The sequence below is a fragment of the Miniopterus natalensis genome, chromosome 11 (assembly GCF_054644295.1).
Source record: "Miniopterus natalensis isolate mMinNat1 chromosome 11, mMinNat1.hap1, whole genome shotgun sequence".
NCBI classification, from domain to species: Eukaryota; Metazoa; Chordata; class Mammalia; order Chiroptera; family Miniopteridae; genus Miniopterus; species Miniopterus natalensis.
The window spans coordinates 39676887-39697575 of NC_142091.1; the positions used below are offsets into that span (position 1 = coordinate 39676887).

The 20689-nt window shown below is 52.0% G+C and overlaps 1 protein-coding gene across 1 annotated transcript; it reads right to left on the reverse strand.

Annotated features, from left to right (window-relative positions):
• Nucleotides 1-13532, reverse strand: ATG16L2 (autophagy related 16 like 2). Its single transcript, XM_087821672.1, has 19 exons — nt 13415-13532; nt 11582-11681; nt 11265-11267; nt 10895-10994; nt 7287-7360; nt 6755-7006; nt 6507-6572; nt 6066-6182; nt 4987-5049; nt 4267-4375; nt 3789-3894; nt 3044-3114; nt 2702-2773; nt 2466-2586; nt 2036-2141; nt 1289-1438; nt 1005-1052; nt 788-889; nt 1-467 (listed from the first exon to the last, which is right to left on the reverse strand). Exons 1-19 carry the CDS (start codon nt 13530-13532, stop codon nt 380-382), a joined length of 1866 nt encoding a protein of 621 aa, XP_087677798.1. The 3' UTR covers nt 1-379.
• Nucleotides 13533-20689: the final 7157 nt, after the last annotated feature.

The following is a 20689-nucleotide window of genomic DNA, read 5'->3' on the forward strand; positions in this document are numbered from 1 at the left end:
CCAGCTCTGTGTGGGAGGACGAAAGGGGGCCAAGCCTGGATTTCCTCGAGCTACCAGCCCAAAGGAAGGCCTCTCTGTTCCCTGAATGCTGCAAAGAGGCAAGGGGACACCAGTTTAGATGCAGTTTTTTCCACTTTTGGCAGAGAAAGTGAGGAGACAGAGATAAACAAAAAGTGCTGTAATTCCCCCAACCCACACTTTGTTTTTAAACTAACAGGCCAGGTCCTGCCAGGCCTTCTTCCTTACTAAATGCCCTGAGCCACCCCACCCACACCTCACTGGGCCCACTGGCCCTGGAGCCCAGTGGAGCAGTGGGAAGCTGTTCTCTGGCTTCAGGCTTCTGACTAGAGCTCCAGCTCAGGCAGGCGAAGTCACGACACTAGTGCCAGAGCACGACCTTCCTGGCCTGGTCCACGCTCACCATGTGGCTGCCGGAGTAGCACCAGGCCACGGCGTTGACGGCAGCGCTGAGGAAAAGGAGGGCCAGGCTTCAGGGGGCATCAGGAGCTGGGCCTGCTGCTGTCCATTACTGGACCTGGGCAGTTTGAGGCTCTCTCTGAGCCCATTTCCTCACCTATAAAATGGGCTTACAGGGCTACGGTGAGGAAGGACCCCCAAGTGCACCTTGTGAACTGTGAAGGGCTCTGGGAGGTGGAAGATGTGGAAACAAGGGCTGGGGACTCCAGGGTCCAAGCATGTCAGAGCCTGGAATTGGCTCAGCGGGACTGGGGCTGGAGTGGCAGTGCCCCTGAGGCTCTGGTAGGCAGGTGGGTGGTGCCATGCTCACCAGTGGGGTCCCTGTAGGATGCTCTCCAATTTCCCAGTGTCTACATTCCAGATATACAGGGCTCCGTCCCAGGAACCTGCCACTGCATAGCTTCTGTCTGGGCTGCAGTGGCCACAGCAGAGCAAGAGAGAGAAGGTCAGAGGTGAGGACACAGACACTGACATACACTGTCAGATGGGGCACACTTGAACAAAGACATATGTTCTCATGTACATACCTGAACACGGCCTTGGTCCAGTCAGAGCCACACTTGAAGCCATCAGCGCTGAGAACAGACAGAGTCAGGTCAGAATGGAGGTTGGCACCAGTCCCTGCCCTCAGCCAGGAACTTCCAAAGATTCCTCTCTGTGTCTAGGGGTAGGGCACCTCAGCAGGCCCTGGTCCAAAAGGGCCTCCAGGGAGGGCCCCCCAGTTGGCAGGCCATGGAGAGCCTTGCACAGGGTACAAGAGGCCCAGCTGCCCCAGCCAAAGCCACAGGGTCAGACGCTATGAGGCAGGTACCTGAACACCTGGCGGATATTGCTGACACGCAGGTCGATGACCTTGAGTGTGTTGTCACGGGAACAGCTGAGCAGATGTAGCTGATCGTGGCTGAGGCTAAGGGAGGTGACCCGGCCCTGCACAGGGATGACCTGTGTGCAGTGGGGTCCCCTGAGGAGCAAGGACAGAGATGGGGTGAGGAGCAGCCCATGCTGACAGGGCCACCCCTGGTCCAGAGGCACTCCTGCTCTCAGAGCACTGGGGACCAAGGCTGATGGTGACTAATCTCCCACTGGAGCAGCCCCTGAAACCCTTGGGTCACTAAAATAAGTGCCAGAGGGAAAGCAATGGAAGTCTGTCTTTACACATGTGAAAGGGCAAGGGTGTCAAACAGCAATCACTACAGACCAGTAAGGAGGAGCCAGAGGCAGGCCTGGCACTGGCTCTGGCACTGGCTTTTATTTACCATCCAAGCCCAATGTTGGGCTCTTAGGTTTAAAACACAACTAAACGTTTGGTCCTTTTGATCAAAAAGTGGTAACTAAATGGTTACCACTTAGGTGCTGGTTGTCGAGGCCAGGCAGAGTCCAATGATTGGAAGGAGAACCACTGAGGTGGCACAGGTCCACTGGCTAAGCCTTCAAGGGGCCCAGCCCAGCACTGCCTCACTTCCCTGAGGTACCCTCCAGGGCTCCATGCCAGAGAACGGAAAGAGAACAGGGGAGCCCCGTCCCTATGCCTCTGCCATGCATAGCCCACACCTGTCACCTGCTGTCCCAGAACCGGATTTTCTGGTCATTGTGGCCACTAATGATGACATGGTCCCCACACACCACGTCATTACAGTAGGAATATACATTGATGGTCCTCGAGCCTAGGGAACAAGGAGCAGAGAAGGGTCATCAGGAGCCAGCCCACTAGACATGAGAAGCTGAGGCCCAGAAGCCCCAGAGGGGCAGTGTCCTCCCAAAACTAGAACCCTGGTCCCCTGCTTCCCAGCCCAAAGCCTGAGGTTATCAAGAAACTGACAGAAAGCACCAATGGGGGATAGAGAAAGAGGGGCCTTTGGAGGTTTCACCCCAAATGCCTATGAATGTTGGAATCATTTGCAGAGAGCAGGTCAAGGTCCTTCATAGCCCAGCCTGGGGGGAGGGGAGGGTACAGGCTGAGGGGGAGGGAGGGCAGAGCTGGGCCTCACAGTAGGCACGGCCGAGGTCCCACTCCTTCACTGTCCGGTCTCTGCTCCCAGTCACCGCCTGATGCCTCGTTAGCTTGAATTTGGCAGCCGTCACCTTGTCTGTGTGTCCAGACAGTGTCTCCTGCGGCCCCCATCCCAAATATGGATCAAAGGCATGGCCAAGACTCCATAACACCCCTTTCTAGGCCCAAAGCATGACCCCTGACTCCCAGGCTGCCTCCCTAGTCAAAACTCACCTTGGACCATGCCTCTCCCACCTTCCAGAGCTGAGCTGCCTGACTATAAGTAGCTGCCAAGACCTGGGAGCCCTGGAGAGATGAGAGTAGGAGAGGTCTTAGACCTGGGCCTGGCCAGAGGCGGCATCCCTCAGGCCAGAGAGCTGGGGCAGAGCTGCCTGGGAGCTTCCCACAGCCCGGGTCCCCCAGGCAGGAAGAGGAGCTTCTGGGTCCAGAGAGGAGGATTTGAGGGCCCAGTTCTAGGATACCCATGTGTTTCCTCAGGTCCCAGAGCCCCCACCTGCCTGGGGTGGAGACTGGGGGAGGGGAGCATCCCATGCTACTGGGGCAAAGTCCCCTCACCGAGGGGTCGAAGTTCACACTGGTGATGCTGCCGCCAGCTCCTTCAAGGGTTTGGTTGGCCTCCAGGCGACCTGGGGGGGACCAGAGGAAGGGACAGGTGTAATGAGATCACTAACCTCATGAAAACAAGGAGCTGGGGCTGGGAATGGGAAAATCAGTCTCCCAATTTAGAGGACAGAATTGCTGGGTCTGTTCTGGGGGCCTGAGCTGCACTTTCCCAAACTGCCAGCAGGGGACGCCAGGGGATAGCTGGTCATTTCATAGCACTAAGGAGGACCAGAGAAAAGGAACTGTGCCTAGGTCACAAAGTAAGCCAGGGCCAGGTTAGCTGGAGATTTGACTCCTCTGAGAAGCCTCCAGGAGCTGGCTGACCTCCCATGCCCCACCCCCGGACACACACACACACACACACAGCCCAAGGTAGCTAATATTGGTCTCCTGAGTTCTGAGAGTTCAAGTGAAAACAAAAGAAGTGGCCTAGGGAACCCCTACCTCTCCGAACAGGGGCCATCTGAGCTAAACCCTCCTCATCCTCCTGCAGTCCTGGACCCCAGGAGCTGGAAGGCTCTACCCTTCTTCAGAAAAGTGAGCCCCGTACTCTTGCCGAGGGATTGGCCACTGCCCACAACAGTGTTCCACGTGAGGAAACATAAAGAGGCCCAAGACCTTTGACCATCAAGGAACAAGCTGAGGGTGGGGTCTGGAGACAAAGCATTGGGTTTGCCTGCAGGGGAGGGACCCTCACCTCCCACGACATTCCAGAGGTGGATGAGGCGGTCAGCCCCTCCAGTGGCCAGGAGGCTGCTATTGGGAGCAAAACAAACTGCATTGACCTCAGAAAGGTGGGCATCCTGTGGGGAAAAGGGGAGGTTGGTGCCCCTGATCCTTGCCATACAGGCCTCTTTGTGCACGCTCATAGGCCCTCATGTGCACCTGTGTACACGATGGGGTCTCATCATCTGTGCCTAGACCCTTGCGACACCCTCCCCCAACAATACCCCATACTCCGCTGAATGGTCTCCTGGTCTCCCAGCCTCCTGTCTCTCCCTCTCCAGTCCATGCCCCCATCAGAAAGGCTGAGGGGCTCCCACAGCAAGTTGTAGCAGAAAAACTTCTGCTCCTGCTGAGGAACCCAGCCCTGCTTCCCTGGACTCCTTGGACCACTCCTTGGGCCCACACTCCCCATATCAGCACCTCATGCATGTGGCCCAGCTCCTCCATACCAGCACATCCTGAGCCCAGGTGGGAAGTCGGGCAGCCACGCACACAGGGATGCTCTGATATTGCTGCTCAGAGACTCCCCCAATTGAGTGTCCTCTCCTTTTCTTGAAACTGTGGGGAGAGGGGGGTCAGGAGGGCATTCAGCAAGTCCTTCTGACATGGGAGCCTCAAGTTCCCCTGAGGCAACAACAAGAAGCAGACAGAAGGCGACAGAAGGTGGCCAGGAGGTGCAGGGAGCACAGTCCCCAACCTGGCCTCTGTGAGGAAATGACAGGGGCACAGAGAAATGCACAGAGACAGGGCAGAGTCAGTGGATGCAGAGAAACCTCAGGACTGGAGTTTCAGCCCTGGCCTTGCCACTGCTTGGCTCTGTGACCCTGAACGAGTCCCTGATGTTTCTGAACCTCAGTTTCCCAACTGAGTGGTAGCTCCTGTCCAGCCTCAGGCTGGAACTCTTGGTCCTCTGTGAGGAAACTGAATGAGGGACAGAGCCTGGAGGATAGCCAAGCAAGGGGTGAAAATGAGCCGATGCACCCAGCTCCTGCCTCCGGGGCTCAGCAGAGACTCACGCAGACTGCTAGGCAACACACAGCTGGACACACTGAGGCACTTACACAGACCAAGTCTGGGCTCTAGAAGCTGTGTACAGAGCTCCAAGATACCCTATCCCTCACGCACATGTCAGTGTGCTCACACACATGTTGGTGGACACACACACTTACTCCAGAAGCCCCTTCACCACATCCACACAGCGGGACAGCATCAGGGAGGTGGCGGAGGCAGACCTGGGGCAGAATTGAGAGAGAAGTGCTAAGGGACTGGCAGGTGGGTGTGCAGACAGCAGCCATTCAACCCTACTCTGCCAGGCACCCTGGGGCTCATAGCCTCTGGAGCCCAGGATGAGAACTTGGCTCCTCCAAGACCAAGAGAGTGGCATGACCCAGAGCCTTCCCATGAAGATGGAGGCAGGCAGGGAGTTGGCGATGAAGTCTCCCAAAGTTTTCAGCATGATGGTAAGAACTGCCTCACCACCCAGGTGCCCCCAACCAAGGTTCCTGGTAGGCTGAGCCGGGGCCTATGGAGGAGGGGTGGTGAAGGTGCCCCTAGGTTGGGACAGCATAAGGCTGGAGGCAGGGGGATGTGAGAACCTAGACCTGATGAGACCTCAAAAATGCCCAGGAGAGGGTGTGTCCTGGGATGAGTTGGCCCACCAGGGCTGCCAAGGGCTTTGGGGACCAGCATCTTATGCCCCTCCCCAAGGTTCCTTCACTACCCTGAGGCCCGGACATCAGTGACATGCAAGAAAGAGCTGGAGAGCTTTCAGCTTGGGGAATGGGACAGGGAAAGGCAGCCTCAATGCCAGGCAAATGCCAGTCCCAAGGACTGAAGCCCCAATCAGGTCCCACTGTGTGAGCTCACATCTATCTACACATGCTCAGATGTTCACACGCATTCAAGTATGCTCATCCAGGCTTGCGCACTTGTGTGCTCTCATATCCCTGTGTATGCACACACATGCCTACCACAGCTGAGCCCTGGGCCTTGCCCACAGGTTCCCTCCTGGTGACACCCTTTTACCAGCCTGACACCCCACCCCCAGAGTTCTGGTCCTGGAAAGGAAAGAAAGGGGTAAGGACAGGGGTTGGGATCCCTGAGGTGGCACTGGAGATCACACCTGTCCTAGGAGGTCTGAGCTGTACCCAATGCCTCTCAAGGCCCCTCCCAACCCAAAAGCAGGCTCAAGATTCTACTGAAAGACTCTGGGGTGGGGCTCAGGTCAGAGCTCTGGGACAGTCCTCACCTGAAGGGCCTCTTCCACTTCTCACCAGCCTCACTCTCTAGAAACACTGGCTCAGCAGGCACGGTCAGAGTCATCTCAGCCTTCTCCCTGATCTCATTGCCTAAGGTTTCTGGACTCCTGGGAGAGTGAATGGAACTCAGGAAGGCTAAAGGACCAGCCAGGCCCTCCCTGCCCCAGGGCCCCACGTGGTGAAGATGTGCAGACTCCATGATGAGGGGTCTGCGTGGGCACACAGGTGACAGCCCACGCTGGCTCCTATGACCACACGTGTCTGCACATACCTTGTGGCCTCAGTCTACGTGCCCCCTCCCCACCATGGTTGTGCACACATGCGGACAGGTGCATGGGTAGCTGCGGGCAGGTGTGGGGCAAGTTGGAAGTGGAGGTAACGGCCCCCAAGAGCAGGGAACTCCAGAGCATGCGGGCCATCGTCACTCTTACTCGCTGATGCTCACTGTCTGCTTGGCAGCCTTCTTCAGCTCTTGGGACACCAGCGTCTGCTTGGCCCTGGGGGTATAAAAACTTCCAGGGACCCAGGCACAGGACACCGAACCTTCCCGCGAGGGCAGGCATGGGTCCCCTCTCCCGGGGAAGGGGGAGGGGTTCCCATCCGGAGGAAGGGGCGGGACGCTCCCCCACAGCGGGCGCGATCGCCCGCCCACCTGAGGGGCTGGACCCAGCGCGCTCACCTCTCGCGGCGCTCGTTGCGCAGGTTGCGTTCGGCGGCCGCGCGCGCCTTGCGCTGCACCAGCCGCTCCAGCAGGTTGCGCGCCTCCTCCTGGAGGCTGCGCAGTGCGGCCTCCTGGAGCCGGGCCTGCGAGCGCAGCGCCTCGTACGCTGCCTGCTGCGCCACGTTCCGCGCCCGCCGCGCGTCCACCAGCGACACTTGCTGCGCCCGCTTCTCCCGCAGCTGCGCCACCTGAGCTTCCAGAGCCGCCAGCCTGGAGAGGGGCGAACCGGCATCACAGCCCGGTGGGGACGGGTCTCACAGTTGGGACAGACTTGCCCGTGGCCACGAGCCGGCCGAGCCGCTAAGGCAAGTCTCCTCCCACCTAGCCTTGCAGCCTCCGAGTCCTGCGGTTCCGGGCGTTTGGGGACCGGGGAAAAGCTGTCGGGCCCTGCTGGAGACACGCGGGGTCACCCCGTCCCCCTCCCCAGCAGAGGTGGCGCGGAGCCGCCCAGAGGCGGGCGCGGTCCCTCGAGGGCCCACCCGCGCCTTACCTGCGCCGCCGCTCCTCTAGCTCGGACTCCAGGGCGCCCAGGGCCGCGCTCTTTTCCACCACCTGGTAGGCCATCTGGGGGGGGGTAGGGTCGGACAGGTGGGCCTCTTTGTAGGGCTTCAGCCAGGGTCTGCTACTCCACCCACCCACCACCTTACTGAAAAGCTGGGACGCAGGTGGACTTAGGGTCTGGCACGGGATGCACTGCTGTTTTCGTGGGACAGTGGTAGGGCCTTAGGCCCTGCAGTCTAACACCTGAGTTTCAGTCCAGGCATGGCCACTTATTTTCTCTGTGACCCTGAGGTAGTCACTTCAACCTTCCAACCTTCTGTTTCTTCACTTGTAAAACGGGAATGACAGAGTGTACCTAATAGGGTAACACGGGATTATTATGAGGAATCGTTTTTCAAATAATGGCAAATTTTTAATTTGTTAATATAGCACTTATGTGTTCCATGCCTTGTTCTGAGCATTCTACACATATTAACTCTTAGTCCCCATAACATCACTGTGAGGTAGGTAATGCCATTCTCCCCATTTTACAGAGAAGGAACATCGACACAGAGAGGTTAAGTGTCTTGCCCAAAGTCATACAGCTAAGTGGCAGAGCTGATATTGGAACCCAGGCCGCCTAGCATTATGTTCCAAGTAAAGGGCTGGTCTACAGGACGGGTTCAAGGGATGTGGGTTCTGTTCCTCTGGCCTACCCAAGAACAGATCCCGGAGAGCAAGGAGTCCTAGCAGGTGCACATAAGCTAAGAACAGGAATGGACTGCAAGAGCAGGGAGCCCAGACTGAATACTGGAGCTGCCCCATAGCCCAAGAGTGGAGGTGAGAGTCATCTCATTTATATCCCCACCTCACTAAACAGTCCTTCAACCAAGAGCTGGGGAAGCCACAGAGATAAAGTTCAACTCCCACTTTTTGGAGCTGAGGGATGAGTGGGAGAGACAGACCCCAGGCAAAGCAGTTCCCACCACTGTGGCAAGAGGAACCTGAGGAAATAACCAAGGCTGGGAGCTCGATTGCTAATCTGTTCCTGTGTTCTTTTTCACGTGGGTGGGCCTGGGGAGGGGCCCTGGACACACAAGGCAGGGAGGCCTACTTTCATAGCTGGCCCAGTTTATAACATTTATAATTCTTTTCACCACTAAGGAACCTGACCACCACTTCTGCATCCTCACCTGTCATTTACTTTCATTGATGTTTTGGTATTCAATATTTTTTTATGCTTTTCAAAATTCACATAGTAGAGATAAAAACAGATTAGTGGTTACCAAGAGTTAGGAATGATTGGGGGAAAGAGGGATAAGTTGTGACTAAAATAGGGTAGAGAGAAATGTCTGCTGATGAAATAGTGCCATATCTTAATGCTCACACAAATCTATACATGACAAAATCACAAAGAACTATATATAGTTCATACCAATATCAATTCCTTGGTTGTGTGTGCTATAGTTACAGAAGATGTAACCAGTGGGGGAAACTGGGTAAAGGGTATACAAGACCTCTTTGTACTATCTTTGCAGCTTCCTGTGAATCTGTAATTATTTCAAAATAAAAAGTTAAAAAATAATAATACATGCTTGCTGTGATATGTGAAATACTACTAACAGTTAAAAAGCCCCTCCTTGCCCAGCCGGCCGTGGCTCAGCGGTTGAGCGTCGACCTAGGATCCAGGTGATCAGGGTTCGATTCCCGGTCAGGGCACATGCCTGGGTTGTGGGCTGCAGCTGATCAATGACTCTGTCATCATTGATGTGTCTATCTTTCTCTCTCTCCCTCTCCCTTCCTCTCTCTGAAATCAATAAAGATATATTTTAAAAATAAATAAATAAAAAGCCTCTCCTCATCCTCTGGCATATCCAGTGGGAGCTGACTGGTGTGTATCTGAGGAAATGAAGGAGAGGATGTACTGAGGGTGAGGAATGTGTAGAAGTGTCCCATACAAAGGGAACCATGAGCTCAGAGACAAGAAAGTGACAGGATATATATACCAAACTGATAATGGGGAGAGGTGGTGAAAAAGGCTTTTACTTTTTCTACTCTATTTTTCTGTTCTCTTGAAATTTTCACAAGCATGTATTGTATATTACTTGTCTTTTATTAATGGAAATTGTTTTTATTATTAAAATATATCACTCTGAGTGCTGTATGAAGAATGGATAGGGGTACCAAGGGAGAAGTCATCCAAGGTGGAATGAGGGTAATTTGGACCAGGCCAGATATGGCATAGGAAACAGAAGTTGATGGGTTTTGAGGCAGGATCCATGACCTGGTGACTAGCTCAGAACAGAGACCTGGGAGGGGTCCAGGTGCCCCCAGGTTTCCTGCCCAGTGACTGACTACCAATGGAGGGGTGTATGATCTACGTCATTCATCACTTTGTCTACAAATATTCATTAGCATAGAGTGTGGCGACAGGCCCCAGGGACACAATAGAGGCAAACCAAAAGCATTCCAGGCCTTGGGGTGCTCACAGACCAGAAGAGGGCTCAGATGTTTGAGAACCACTTCTCATATTCCAAGTTGTAACTACAACAGGACTCAGGGAGAGGCTCTCACTGGGTTCGAATCCCCATTCCCATACTTGTTAGGCAACTGACTTGGCATGTTATAACTGGGTATGAGTTTACTGGCCTGTCCGTCTCCTCCAGTAGACTTGAAGCTTCATAAGGCCAGGACCTGTTTATGCTGCATTCCCTGTGCCTTGCATGTAGCAAGTGTCAATAAATATGTATTGAAAAAATGGAGAGCACAGAAGGTGGATTCATGTGGGACAGAGTTCAAGTTCTGGCTCCACCTCTCTAAGCCTCAGTTTCCTCTGCAACCATAAAGTTATGGAGGATTAGCTGAAATAATAGGCCAGTGCCTGCAGGGAGTCGCGTCAGTGTGGTGTTGGCCATATTACAGGGACAATGGTGAGTCTGACTTTAGATGTGAAGTCCAAAAAGCAGCTGAGCAAGAGTCTTGGTTACAGATGGGTCTGGGAGTCAGCAAGCAGAAAATCTCTGAGGCTGTGGGAGTGAGTGAACCCCCCTGAGCTCTCAGGAACACCCACATGTAAAGGGAGGCGGATAGGGAGGAGGAGAAGGAGCCAAAGAAGGAAGTTCAGAAGCAACAGGGACAGAAATGAAACACCAGGAGAGTGTGTTGAAACAAGCCGAGACACACCATGGAGTGGGGGGAGGGGGGCTTGTGAGGGTGGCAGCACTGTCAGGTGGAGGTGATGCACCCTGCCGGGGAAATGGACCACCTTACTCATTTAGTCTGTAAATGTGTATTGAACATCAACTGGTGGTAGGCCCTGGGGTTGGCAGGGCAAGTAGCGAACAGGGCAGGCTGGACCATCAGAAGGGTAACAGAAGCCACCTGGCCCGTGTATACCTCACATTCCTACAGAGCTCTCACCTCACTTGTCTAGCTGCTGTTGGAGCTCACTTCATCCTGGGCTGCCAGAGCCAAGCTAGAGAGCACTCTGACCGTCTAGCCTCAAGGATTGGACTTGGGGAATATCCCTTGTGCTGGCTCCCTCGGACTACATCTTCCAGCCCCCAAAGTCCTGGATCCTGGCCCTCCCCATTCTCGCTCAGACCCCTGCCAGCCTACCTCACCACAGACCAGCCGGAGTCCCTCCTTCTCCTCTTGCCATTTCTCTCTCCGAGTGGCTGGTGATGGGACTTGGTCTGAGTTAGACCATGACTCCTCCCTGCCAACCAACCAAGAGAGTGGTGCTCATTGTCCCTGCGTTCACCCAGGCAATGTGCATGAAAAGCCTGAAACCAGAATCGTGAACTTTCTCCTGGGGAAGGCAGATCCAGAAAGCCAGTAGAGGAAAGAGCACACCTCCAGAAACGGAAGCTGTCCATGACTCCTCAGCTCTGGGAGTCCCCCAAGCCTTGGTTTCCATGGCCAGGACCCCCCTTTAGAAGTACCTCCCAACCCGGAGCCCCACCCCATTCCTGCTGCCCATCTTCACTCCCTCCGGAATAGGTAGCAGGACCCTTTCTGTAGGCATCAGGTAAAGAATAGGGAGGCAGGCAGAGACAGAGAAGGGGAAAAGAGTGTGGGGGTGAGGGGAAGGGGATGGGACAAATGCAGAAATGGGTAGAAGAGAAGGACATTCTAAGCAGCTGGCCTTGGGGAAGGCTGAAGAGCTAGCATCCCCCTCTCCCCATTCCGGGTAACAGCCAGGGGCCAATGAGGTGCCAGGGAGAGAATGAACCCAGCATAGGCAGTGGGGGCAGGGCCTAGACACAGGCAGCCCATTGTGACCACAAACACACATACACTCACCAAGGGCCCTGGTGGGTAGAGGGAGTGACATCATTTGGCTCTGGCTGCAGCTTCTCTGAGAACCGGGCCAGCAGCTCAGCCTTCTCTAGGAGACGGTTATCTAGGGGTGCAAGAGGGTGAACCTGGGGCAAAGAGAGACCAGCAGACTCCAGGCATAAAGGTTACCTCTCTGGCTAGGAGGGCTGCAGGAGCCCAGGGGTGCGGAATGCAAGAGCTACTGGCAGACTGGGTTCTACCCAGTTGGTTAAATGGTGTTTGTGCAGCTCTACCAGGACCTTCAGCCTTGGTACAGCCTCCTCACAGCACTAGCCCCCAGGCCCTCCCAGGAGAAGACCTGCTCTCCCAGGGACAAAGAAGGATGACCACTACTGGGGAAGGAGATGGCTGGGCAATGCCCACCATGGGTCCTGAGAAAGGAAGGGGACAGGGATTGATCCCCCAGCCCCAGGGCAGGGCCTGGCCCCAGAGAGTGATGAAACAAACTGAGCTCCGCCTGCCTATGGCCTTACTTCCCCTCCAGGGCCTCTAACTTTCTGGACTAATAAAAACAATTCTGACTTCCCCTGGTTGGTGGAAGGTTCCTCTCTCCCCACTCCCACCATCCCAGCCAAAACAGAAAGACCTTGAGCAGCTATACAGCAGATATCCTCAAATTTGATAGTTTCTGCTACAGACCCTGAAACACACCTCTTCCATCCCCACCATGGTCACTTCCTCTTCCTCTTTTTTCACCAATTCCAGGTAAGGTGAGGGTGATAAGCCCAGGCCTGGCTCCTCAGCAACTTTCCCTCACCCAATCCCCTGACTGTCACCTCCACCCAGGTAGCAGGCCTAGTTCTCACACAAAACCCCAGCCCAACCCCCAGGGCACTGCACTGGCCCTTCAACAAGTCTAAAGATGCCATTTTGCCCAGTTTATGGGTGAGAAATCTGAGGCTTAGGAATGACCTGCCCAAGACCACTGAGAAGGCTAGACTTTAAGTGTGTTGGATTTCAGCCCTCTAGAGTCTCTCCAGTCCCACACATTTGCAGCTGGCAGGGAGTATTGGTGGGGGACACTTGGTTAAGCTACAGCCAAGATTAGGCCCAGTGAAGGAGCTAGCGGGATTGTGATTAGACTTTCAACCCCAGACAGGTAACCAGAAGCCCTACACACAGATGCACACCTGTGTATCCCGCTCGATCTGTATACCCCCTCCTGACCAGCTACCCAGACACAACTCTGTGAGAATGACTTCCAGGGCTCAGCTCACTCCCTCCTGCAGCCTGGGGCTCCGTTTCTCCCTCAGGCCAGGGTTGGCTAGGCACAGAGGCACTCCAAAAACCTGAGCCTGGATCACCTACCTGTGGCAAAGCCTGAAATTCTGAGCTTCCTCCCTAGAGATTCAGTTTCACTCCTTTCCTCGATTGGCCAAAAAGTAGTTGCTCTGGACTGTCCCACGTTCTTTTACTGGGCTATGGGGACCAAATGGACTGACCAGGCTCTACCTTGGGGACCGCCCGGCAGAGAGAAGCACAAGAGACCCTACAAAACCAACCCTGGCTGACGAACCGGTGCCTAGGAAGCACAGCTCATGGGAGGCAGAGCCCAGCCCTGAGGGGCGAGGAGGGCAGCAGCGCCAGGAGCTCCGACCTGGACGGGGCGCTAAGCAGGGCCTGGACTGGCAAGGACAGGGATGTGGCAAGCCGGAGATGGGGCGCAACAGATAGGGGTGCAGCAGGCCCGAGGCTTCGGAGGCGAGGAGGCGTTGGTGAACTTGCGAAACCAGACACACTCTCCCGGAGCCCCGTGCCCTCCACAGCCATCCTCTAAGCCTCCGGGGGCGCACTCACAGGCCGGCACCAGCTCCAGGAAGAGTGCCTTTTGCATGCGGTCCCGCCTCCGCAGCTGCCGCACGATGTGGCTCTTCCAGCCGGCGGCAGGGGCTCCGGTGCTGCAAGGCCCCGCCATGGCCGCGCTCTCTCGCCAGCCCCGCGGGCACCCGCGGCCTTAGAAGGCGCGGTGGGCTGGGGCGGGGCCTCCCGGGGACTCCGTGACGTCAGGGGGAGGGCCGCGGCGGGGAATCCCCGGGTTGTACCAAGAGCGTACGTGGGGGGAGAACGAAACGCAACCGTAGGGGGAAGCTCCAGAGTTCATACCACGCGGACCCTTCCCCAAAAATTGTCACCTAAGTTGGAGCTCCTATTGCTTCCAAAGGTAATGAGCGGGGCTCGAGGTGGGAACCCCTGGGGCGGCTTCCCCCGCCCGGTTGGCGCGCTCCGCAGGCGGGGCCTCCAAGGCCAGCGCCCCTTAACCCCGCGGCGCCCGGCGCGCACTCCCCGCCCCAGAGGTCTGCACGCGCCCCCTCCGGACGGGGCAGCGCTCCGGGGTCGCACCCGGAGACCTCCTCACACCCGGGCCCCGCCGTCCTCGCGGCACTCAGGATCTGTGAGGAAGGCGACACGGACAGAAGGAAAAACGATAGGACAGCGAGATAAGAAGGCACAGAGGAGGAAGGAGCTGAAGGGAAGGGGCCCTCCCCTCTTCCCCCGGATGATGGCATTTGAGTTGGGTTGGGAGGGATAAAATAGGAGTTGGCCAGGAGGAAAGAGAAGAGGATTCTAGGCAGCAGGAAGAACAAGCACAAAAAAGTTCGGTGACATAAAAACTCTCAGAGGATTCTGGCCTGGAAGGACAGGGGGCAGGAGTGCCCTTGTGGGGAGCAAAGTTTAAGGGTCCAATTTGTTGCAGAAAATTTAGGTCCCTGAGAGTTAAAAGGATGCAGCTGATTTCATCCAGCAAACCCCTGGCCCAGAGGGGTGGGTGTCTGAGCTGGTCAGCAGCCCAGGTTCCTGACTCAGGGCTCAACTAATGGTTCACTTTATTTGGTTGGCCTCTGGAGGAGCAGCAACATCTCTTCCAGGCACACTTCACAGTAAATCATGGGTTGTAGGGAACTATAATAAAATTATCTCCAGCAAGACTCCTGTCCAGAGCTCTGCAGACACAGGCTGGTGTGAAGAATAGGAGGAGGAATTCACTGGGCCCAGGCTCATCCCAGGGTACACTGTGTAAGGCCCCAGCAGGCCCTGCTCTCTGTGAGTGAATGCAGACCTGTCCATCCTGGGGAAATGAGAGAAACTCCGAGACGCTGGGGAGCCAAACAGGCCCTGGAGGTGACAGGTTTGTTGAGATGCAGATGGTGGGTCAGGGGACTTGGATAGCAGTAAATGCCGGAAATATCCCAGGAGAGTATACCCTGCTCTGCTTTGAAGTCACAATGAACTGAGCTCAGTCCCCCACATGTCATTATCTTTGACTCATTTCCTTTGCACATATTCCTTTGAAACACCTTCCCCTTTAGTTGGCCTGGCTCCTTCCTGTTCATGGGTCATTCCTCCAGTAAAACTTTCCTGCCCCTGCACTGAGTTAAGGTTTCTCTGTCTGTCCTCAGCTTCAGCCCAAGCCTAACCCGTCTGTTGGAGGAGTGGGTGGTAACTCACTAGAAGACATGCCCAGGAGAAGGGCACAGTACCCATGGAGGCCGATAGCCAATTGGCAACAGTGATGAATTCCCTTTAGGACTAGCTGAGTCGACGTGCCTGGGAACACCAGCAGAGGTGCTGGGGCTGTGGGCACCGAAGGGTATGTTAACAGGGCTCTGCCTGGTTGTGAGGTGCAAAGGTGCTGTTTCTCTCAGGTGAGGAGTCACATTGGGATCAGGCGTTCCTAACCCTTTTTTGACTCACAAAACATTCCTAAGAAATTTTAAATAACTTTGTTAGTTTTGAATAGTATGCAATAAAGATTTTGATTAAAAATATCTTCTATCTGCCCAGCCGGGCGTGGCTCAGCAGTTGAGCATCGACCTGGGATCCAGGAGATCGGGGTTTGATTCCCGGTCAGGGCACATGCCCGGTTGCAGGCTAGGCAGCCGATCAGTGACTCTCTCATCATTGATGTTTCTATCTCTCTCTCTCCCCCTCCTTTCCTCTCTCTGAAATTAATAAAGATATGTTTTAAAAAAAAATCTATCTTTAGACTATGAAAGATCATATTATGAAGTTCACTTAAAATAAAATTTTAGATAATCATAATACGTGAAGACAAATTTCTATTTTTCACATTTAGCATGATGTTTAATTTATCTTTAATTATGTTAGAAAAAACATGATTCTATGACTAATAAATATAAAAAGTGATTATATCATGATTTAGCCACCTAATGTACTTTTTTGTTGTTGTTGTTAATCCTCACTGGAGGATATTTTTGAGAGAGTGGAAGGGGAGCAGGAAGGGGAGAGAAAGAGAAACAGTGATATAAGAGAGACATATCAATTGGTTGCCTCCAGCACACACCCAATTGAACCTGCAACCCAGGTATATGCCCTTGACCAGGAATCAAACCCATGACCCTTTAGTGTGCAGGCCAGTGCTCTAACCACTGAACAATACCAGCCAGGGCATGGCCAATTGAGTTTTGACAAGGATTCCCAGTCCATTCAACGGGAATATAATTGTTTCTTCAACAAATAGTGCTGGTACAACTGCTTTTCTACACCCAAAAGAATAAATTTGGACCCTTATCTCACACCACATACAAAAATTAACTCAAAGTGGAGCAAAGGCCTAAACTTGATAGCTAAAACTATAAAACAGAATAAGCATTGGGGAAAATCTCCATGAATATGCTTTCATGGATGAGATACCAAAAGCGCAGGCAACAAAGGAAAACATAGATTCAACTTCATCAAAATTAACTTTTGTGCATCAAAGGAGACTATCAAGAAAGTGAGAAGAAAACCTACAGAATAGGAGAAATATTTGCAAATACATATCTGATAAGGGCCTAGTAACCAGAATATACAAAGAATTCCTAAAACTCAACAACAAAAACAACACAATTTAAAAAATGAGCAAAGAATTTGAATAGATATTTCCCCAGAGAAGATATACACAAAGCCAGTTAGCACATGGCATGAAAAGGTGCTCAGTATCATTATTCATTAGGGAAATGCAAATTAAAACCACAATGGTTACTTGATCTTGAAAACTGACTGAAATTAAAATTTAAACCCAGAGCCTAAAAGAACCAAACACAAAAAACAAAACAAAAAAAGCCACAATGATACCGCTTTATACCTACTAGGATGGCTATAATTTTTTAAAAGTGCCTTTTAATGGAAAATAATCAGTGTTATTTGGTAGATGTGGAAAAATTGGAATCTTTGTGCAGTTAGTGGGAATGTGAGATGGTGCAGCTGCTGTATAGAACAGTTTGATGGTTTCTCAAAAAGCTAAATGTAGGACTACCATAAGACCCAGCATCTCCACCCCTAGGTATATACCTGCAAGAGATGGAAGAAGGGCCCGGCCAGAGTAGCTCAGTTGGTTGAGTGTCACCCTGTGTACCAAAAGGTTGCCGGTTCAATATCTGCTCAGGTCACGTACCTGGGTCGCTGGGTCCCCCAGTTAACATTATTCACAACAGTCAAAAGGTGGAAACAACTCAAATGTCCATCAGCAGATGAATGGATAAACAAAATGTGGCATAGACACACAATGGGATGTTATTCAGCTACAAAAAGGAATGAAATTTTGATACATGCTACGTGGAATAAGTGAGACAATAAGACAAATGTTGCATGGTTCCATTTTATGAAATATATAGAATAGGCAAATTCATGGAAGCAGAAAGTAGATTGAGGCTACCAGGAGCTGGGAAGAGAGAGAAATGAGAAGTAATTGCTTAATGTTTACAGAATTTCTGTTTGGGCTGGTGAAAGAGTTTTGGAAATAGTGGCAATGGTTACATAACATTGTGAATGTAATTAACACCACTGAATTGTACACTTAAAAGTGGTTAAAATGGCAATTTTTATGCTATATATATCTTATCACCACCACAACAAAAACTCACTCAAAAAAAGAAAAACACACCACATACAAAGTAAAAGAAGAGGCAATAGATCAGGAGAAAATACTTGCAACATATACAGTAGTCCCCCCATCCACAGGTTTTTTTTCTGTGGCTTCAGTTACCAGAAAATATTAAATGAAAAGTTCCAGAAATAAACAATTCATAAGTTTTAAATTACACACCCTCTGGGCAGCAAGAGTAAATCCCCACCTTCTTGCTCTTTCCTGCCAGGATGTGAATCACCCTTGGTCAGGGCGTCCATGCTGTACATGCTCCCTGCCCATTGGTCATTAAGTAGCTGCCTTTGATTATCAGGTCAGCTGTTAAGCTATCACAGTGATTGTGTTCAGAAAACCTTTATTTTACTTAATAGTGCCCCAAAGTACAAGAGTATAATGGTGGCAACTTGGATATGCCAAAGAGAAGCCATAAACTTTATCAAAGGTATGTATGTATAAGAAAAAACATAGTGTATTTTAATTCGGTACTATCCACAGTTTCAGGCAGTCACTGGGGCGCTTAGGTTGTATCCCCTCAGATAAGGGGGGACTACTGTATAGCCAGTTAGTAAAATCCAGAAGAAAAAAAGAACTTCTACAAGTCAACTAAAGAACATAAAACCCGGTATAAAATTGGGAAATGACTTTTATCACAAGGAGAAAAACAAATGATACACACCCACACAAAAAAAAACCCCCACATCTATGCACTACTAGTGAAGTGTAAATTAAAGTACAAACAAAAGGTCATTTTTTCACTCATCTGACTGGCAAAAATTAAGAAATTGAATAATACTCTCAGTTGGTTAGGGTGTGGGGAAATGAAGTCCATCATTCCTGCTGAGGGGAGTATATAGGTCTAACTTTTTGGGAGGGCACTTTGGTTCTCTCTCTCTCTCTCTCTCCCTCTCTCCCTCTCCCCACCCCTCTCCTCCCCCAGACTCCCCCCCCCATCCTTGGACCCAAAAGTTGCACTCCAGTGTGTGGCGGGACAAATGGTTACTTATATCATGGTATCTCCACAAGATGGAATTCAATGAAACACAAAGGAGCTAGATCTGTGTGTCCTAACACTGGAAATATATGTCTGAAATACTTTCTAATACTTCTCAAAATCCAAGAAGTTTATTTTTTGTTTCTAATTTATGATCTAAAAGGTTCAGACTGCTGTTTGCAAACAGTTTTCCCAAATGACACCTGTGGGAGTGGGCTAGGTTTTGTTTTAAATCCTCACCTGAGGATATTTTTTCCATTGCTTTTCAAAGGCAGTGGAAGAGAGAGATGGAGAGAGAGAAACATCAGTGTGACACAGACATACCAATTGGTTGCCTCCTGCACGCACTCAGACCAGGGCCGGGGATCGAGCCTGCACCCGCGGTCCGTGCCTTGGCTGGAATCAAACCCGGGACCTTTTAGTCCGAAGGCTGATGCTCTAACCACTGAGCAAACTGGCCAGGGCTGCAGGTTTATTATGCTTTGTTTAATTAGTTGTTTGTGTCTATAACCAATGGTCCACCAAAGATTATAAGTTAAATGATACAGAACTAAAAATTAGATGGCTTAAAAGTGTAAAATGATCAAAACGCTTAGGGTTTGAGGGAAGTGAGTTCATCTGTCATTAGGGGGTCTGGGCCCCCTGATCTTCGGTACATGCCGCACACTTACTATTGACTGTTGCTTTAAAGGGAGAAAGAGCTTTGGGAAGGGCTGAACTGAAACTACACCCACGGAGGGGAGGAACCTGTGCTTTGGGCATCATTCAACACAGGCTAATGTGAAAAACGCTTTGCCATGGCAGAGAGCTGACCCCTTCTGGAGTCAGGCCAAAGCTGTGTGATTAAGAGGAATGCAAACTTCTTTGGTGGATGAGACGCAGCAGAGTGGAGTGGGATGAAGCTGCAAGAGGGTTCTTCACAAGGAAATTAAATCCTCAGGATGCAGGAGTGTGTTTGGTTTCAGGGAGAAAACCAGGCAGAGCCCAAGAGGAAGCACCCACAACACTCACCTTCCCTCCCAACAGCATGGGGCCACACATCCCCACCCCGCAGCCCGCAGAGCTCTGCGTGGCTGGCCCAGGGGAAAGCCACCAGGATCTGTGACTGCAGGGGGCTGTAAAAGTCCTAAGGCACGGGAGGGGCCTGGGGACTGCATGGGAAGAGGGTACCAACTGGAAGGGCTTCGAGGGAGGAGACCATGAGAGATAAGAAGGAGAAGACAGGTGGAATCTCCTCTGCAGCCTCCTCCTTGAGGCTCTACCTTTTGGCTGAAGGACCAAGGACAAGGGGCAGGAAAATTCAGGCCCAGTTGCTACCTGCCATTGCCCCCCCCAACTCTTCTCAACTTTCTAAGGTTGTAGGATACTGACCTATGTGTAAAAGTTGATTCAGTATGATCCAGCTTGAGGACAGTGGGTGAAGAGGTACCTGGCCAGGTGAGGAGTGTCCCCACCCATCTCATCCATGGTCAGGGGTGGTCAGTGCCTAGTTCTTACTTGGAGCACAACAGTGCAGAGTGTTTACCCCACTCTCACCTCCTAAAAAAACTTCAGTTTTATTTTTAATCCTCACACGAGGATATTTTTTTCATTGATTTTTGGAGAGAATGGAAGAGAAAGAAAGAAACATCAATGTGAGAGAGATTGGTTTCCTCCCACACGTGGGAATCGAGCCTACAACTGAGGTACACGCCCTTGACCACAATCGAACCCAAGATCCTTCAGTTGTCGGGCCGATGCTCTAACCACTGAACCAAACTGGCTAGGGCAAAAGTTCAGCTTTGAACACACCAAGTTTTAAGGAACCTGTGAGTCAACCAAAAGGTGTCCCAGGGGTGAGAGAAAGACTGAGCTGCAAGTTGGGGTGTCATCACCATATGGATGAAAGTGAATTAAGTCATCCAAAGAGAGTAAGTGGAGCGAAGAGAGGGCCTGTGACTGAACCTGGAGGGCACCAGTATTCCAGGGTGCCCTAGCCCAATCAGTGAAAGATCACAAGGACAAATCAATAGTCCAACAAAGTCAGGTGTATTGACCCACTGCAATGAGGGAAGCAACACACCAGGGGAACCATGTGATGTCCCACTGAACACAAAGGAAAAGAGAGTTACCATAGGATTTAAAAGAGAGGTGGAGATTAGGTGACTTATTTATTTATTTGTTTAATTTTTATCCTCAAGATTTTATTGTAACATAATAAAACAAAATCTGAAGC